Source organism: Beta vulgaris, assembly GCF_026745355.1.
Source record: "Beta vulgaris subsp. vulgaris cultivar EL10 chromosome 5 unlocalized genomic scaffold, EL10.2 EL10_2_Chr5_s1, whole genome shotgun sequence".
In the NCBI taxonomy this organism is placed as follows: domain Eukaryota; kingdom Viridiplantae; phylum Streptophyta; class Magnoliopsida; order Caryophyllales; family Amaranthaceae; genus Beta; species Beta vulgaris.
Genome location: NW_026611041.1, coordinates 104175 through 108779, shown reverse-complemented (window position 1 = coordinate 108779; position 4605 = coordinate 104175). Strand labels below are relative to the sequence as shown.

Genomic DNA, 4605 nt, shown 5'->3' with positions numbered 1-4605 from the left:
CGAGAAAATAAGATGCACAAATTGGAGAAGACATGCAGTGAAAGGATCAAAGACCAACAACGGAGGAGCAGTATTGGAGAATGACATTAAACTATGAGATAATTAAACTATGAAATAAGTTAAAAGATTATCCAAGATTTTAGATACCTGATTTTAAAACGTGAAAAACTTTACCTTGTCAATTTCAGTCAATTCAGGAACTAAAATTTCATTTTAGATATTTCCCAAACACACCATGTTTTAACAACTTATCATTTTAAACACCTAAAATACCTCAAATAGATCCATTACCGTGTAGCGTAATTGATACTAGAGAAATTTGCTTACTAGTAACTACATCTATGTCTAACTTTTTCGTTTATCAGAGTTGAGGTGCCCTGCAAGTTTTTACGCAAAAACTAGTCTGATAATTGCCTTGGTAATCATATGAATTATGAAATACAACCATCATCCAAAAACATGTATAATTCTAAACTTTACACGCAGTGTACATTTGAAGCTAAATTTTCAATGACTGCTCCGCGTCTCTTTTTTGTCTTCTCACAAGGCCTCCTTTGCTGTTTTTCCTGGCTAGTCCCCGAATGGGGTTCAGAATATTATAGATACAACACGAAGGAACACAAAATCCTACATCCTATAGTGCCACAGAGAATGCGCATTCACAGGAGCTCTGCATTCCTTTAAAAAAAAAGTGCAACCAGGTGTCATACACTACTGGAGGGCTGTATCAACCAATTATGATCCCTTGGCCGAGATATTCCTGTACTAAAAAGTACTCGCAAAGTGGCTACCCTCTGTGCAATTATATCATCTTTTGACTCCTCTAATAGTGCATGTTCCTTCTCCATAATCTGCTCTAGATCCTCAAAGTACTTCAATTTACGTTGCAATTTCTTCACCTGCTCAGAATTCATAAAAACAATAGACATTGACAGTTGATGTTACTTTCAAGAGTCGAAGATTGAGCAAGGGTAGATAAATCATAAATGTATCCAGGACTTATATAGTATCGAAGCTCAATGTTTTCCCAAACAAGTTCAGATTAAAGCTGAAGAGGAGACAATGATGAATTTCTACCTGGGCCTCAATAATGAAGGTCATCAAGTGTTCGATCTCCCTTTCTTCCTGATCAGCCAATAATTTGGCATGCGCAGCAGCTGCTCCAAGTGCTGTGGCAACTGCTGCTCTCATCCGTAGGGCTAGGGGAATGGAATTCCCTGCTGGTGATATTTTGTCAATCTCTACAGAAGACATTTAAGTGACTAAGAAAAACTGATATTCAAGGATAATGTATAAATCAGATAAGTAATCAGGCAGCATACGCAGCCATTACAATGTACAGACTCACAAGATTTGCTATAAATAAAGGGGGTTTGCCACATTCCTATAATGTAGAGACTCAGAATAACTTTCTAAATTAACCCATTATTAACAACCAATCGCTGTCCACCTGAACACCTAATGAGCCATCCTCCCTTATGCTGTTTGTAACCCTTTGTGGGATGATGAGGATGTTTCTGCCCAAATCACACTAGTAAATCATGTAACATTGTACTTCCACCTATTTTCCTTTCTATGACGAAAAATTATTTTTGCTGAACTATGCCTTCTGATGAAAACAGGGCCTGTGCTTCAGTGCCCTGAAGTTCAGTTTGATTCCCCTTTGTCCCCTGTGGTTTCACTAGTTCCATTCTCAATGCCCTGAGGTTTTAGTACTTACCAATATGGTGCTTCTTACTGTCACTAATTCCACTTTAGTGTTGAGTGGTTCCATTAATTACATTTGGGTGTGTTTAAATTGTCATCCCTGTGCTTCAGTGCCCTGAGGTTTAGTTTAATTCCCCTTTGTCCCCTGTGGTTTCCCTAGTTTCATTCTCGATGCCCTGAGGTTTTAGTAGTTATCATTTGGTGCTTTGTACTTTCATTAGTTCCACTTTAGTGTTGAGAAATTTCATTAATTACATATGGATGTGTTTAAATTGCTCTGACTGGGGTGTAAATGTCCTCAAGGTTTCATGTATTTCACAAAATATTCTTCATTTTCTTGTCGGGCTGAAAACTACTAATAAGTACCTATTCAACCCTTTCATGTTTAAACATCTCAAAGGATATTTATTAGTGACCATGAAAATTGGTCAAATTATATTAGAAATTTTACAGATGGACCATAATTGTAATAAAGAAAAACTCAATACATGGAGAACTTGTTGATTTAACATTTAAGTATTTAACTATATTAATAAAAAGAAAGTGCCCATTGGGGGGGTGCGGGGGGTGGAACCTCCAAAATATAACTCTTTCCGTCCTCAAAACCTTTCCCATATTACCTTATTTGTTCATTGCCATTACATATTGCACATTTCCTCATAGAACTTAATAATACTCCCTCCGTCCCATAATATAATGTTTGTTTCTTTTTTACACGGTCTCCGAGACGTAACTTTGACCTTTAATATCTTCAATTCTGTATTAATAAAAAAATATAAATAGTTGATATTATGAAAACACATTAAGACGAATCTAACAAGATTCCACATAAATATGTTTTTTTATATATACAAATGAAAATATTCGGTCAAAGATTTTAAAGTTTGACCCACCAAAAATGAAGTAGGCACTATATTATGGGACGGATGGAGTATTATCATTTCCCCTTAACTCATACAATTTTGTGAGTGTCAAATTACTCTACTATGATAGTTCACTCAACAAAGGCCAACCACAACAGCTTTCCACAGTCGTTGTGCACAAAAGTGGAAAAGGCTTTAGGGGATGAAAAGAGTATTAGAAAGGATACGGTTAAAACGATTATTTAGGTTTAGTGTTTCACTGTCGATACAATACAAACTCGACCCAATACGTAATGTTTGTCGGCTCAATTTCTATTTCATTTTTTGTAATGACAAATTACTTGAAAGAAGAGACTGGCAAATTAATGTTAGATTACTAAACGGAACAATAATTTTAAAACTAAGAGCACCAAATGGCCAAGGGGAGATGTTTCTAAAACCTCATGGCATGAAAATGAAATTAGTAAAACCATAGGTCATCACCAGAGTGAGGATCTCAGCCAAGTTGAAATAGTTAAACTGTTGGGCACAGGCCAAAAAAGATTCCTTTTTTCATACAAATGTGCGAAACCCCCTTTTTCATATGAATCTAGTAACATGGCCATGAATATGATGTGCTGTGTAAAATACCTGATGAATGAGATGCGTCCTTCGTCTCTGTATTCTCAGATTGAAAAGCCCTTTCCATTTCTGTATTAAGATTACCAGATTTCTGCTCATCTATGAAAATATGTTCATCTGAATAGAAAATCTCCCTCAACAAAGGGTTCCCATCACATAGAACTAAGATGGCAGCATTAGCAGCTGCCGCTGTTACTTGAGGAACAACCATGGTAGAAATGAGAGCTACCTGATAAAATTAAGATCAGAATTACCACTAATGAGCAGAATCAACAGTTACTACAGGGCAAGTTTAAGCTTGAATTATTAGGGGATAATTTGCTTCTAGTTATTCAACCAACACTTCCTATTTGTATAGGAAAGCAATACTTTACAATCATAGGCTACCAGAATCAATCTACTTATAGTTGTTCGTGGCACCAAGAAACATATTCTTGCCAGCTAACCAATTCCCCCCACCCCCTCAAAAACAGTGTTAAAAGGGATAAAAGAGTTGGGAGTCTCAAGAGAGGCAAATGTTTCAAAGATTCTTCAGTGATGTAAATAACATTCATGACACTGTAAATATGTATACCAAATATATGCAGGTGAAATATGTACCCATAACCCCCAATAAGACACTGCCGGTTCAAAAATACGATTTTAGTCACGGTCGCGGTAACGGTCACAGTGATGCGGGAAATATCCCTAAAACCCACCTAAAATGCGGGTTTTTTTACACCTTACGATGCGGGTAATATCGGTTCGGTAGATTTGAAAACCTTTACGATGCAGCCTTGTTTTGACACCATGGACACTGTTTATTTCCTTTAAGAGAGTAAGGTTTAGAAAGCGGTTCTATCATTAAGGATAATAGTTGAATACACTAAATATGTTATACATGATCCCACTCCAAGTACTAGAGCCATCAAAAAAGCTCAACATCACAAAGAGCTTTCAAGACGACTCATTCCTAATATATTTAAATCAACTTCAATGACCCAGCATCCCAGCCCTCCACCGCCCCCCGCCCCCCCCCCCCCCCCTCCTAAAAAAAAGAGAGTGAGAGCAAGAAAGAGAGGGTCTATCTGAAATAAAGTAGCTGGCGGCTTTTCAATCAAGTATGCAAGTGTAACAGGAAGTTAGGGGTGAAACTGCATCGCTTATTGTCTTTAACCATAAAACCATATGTTTTACCATCCTTACCCGCCCTTAGTGGAGCTCTTTTTAAATCACTAGTGTTGAATGATTCTAACAACATGGTTTATAATTGCCAAAAGTCTTAAGATCAGAAGCTCGGACCTGTTCCATTAAGGATCTACTAGGATCTGAAGAATCAACGCGGCTTTTCTTTGAAGGTGGCTCCAAGTTCTCAACCTCTCTGGTGTTTTCCTTTTCAACAATTTCCTGATGATGATCATTCTCCTTATGATGA

The 4605-nt window shown here is 37.2% G+C and overlaps 1 protein-coding gene across 1 annotated transcript; it reads right to left on the bottom strand.

Annotated features, from left to right (window-relative positions):
- Positions 1 to 399: 399 nt before the first annotated feature.
- LOC104908053 (SWI/SNF complex subunit SWI3A) lies at positions 400 to 4601 on the bottom strand (the record flags this gene model as incomplete). Its single annotated transcript, XM_057392327.1, has 4 exons — positions 400 to 899; positions 1078 to 1241; positions 3201 to 3420; positions 4473 to 4601. Coding segments are annotated over 4 exons (708 nt in total), but the record flags the coding sequence as incomplete, so codon positions are not given.
- Positions 4602 to 4605: the final 4 nt, after the last annotated feature.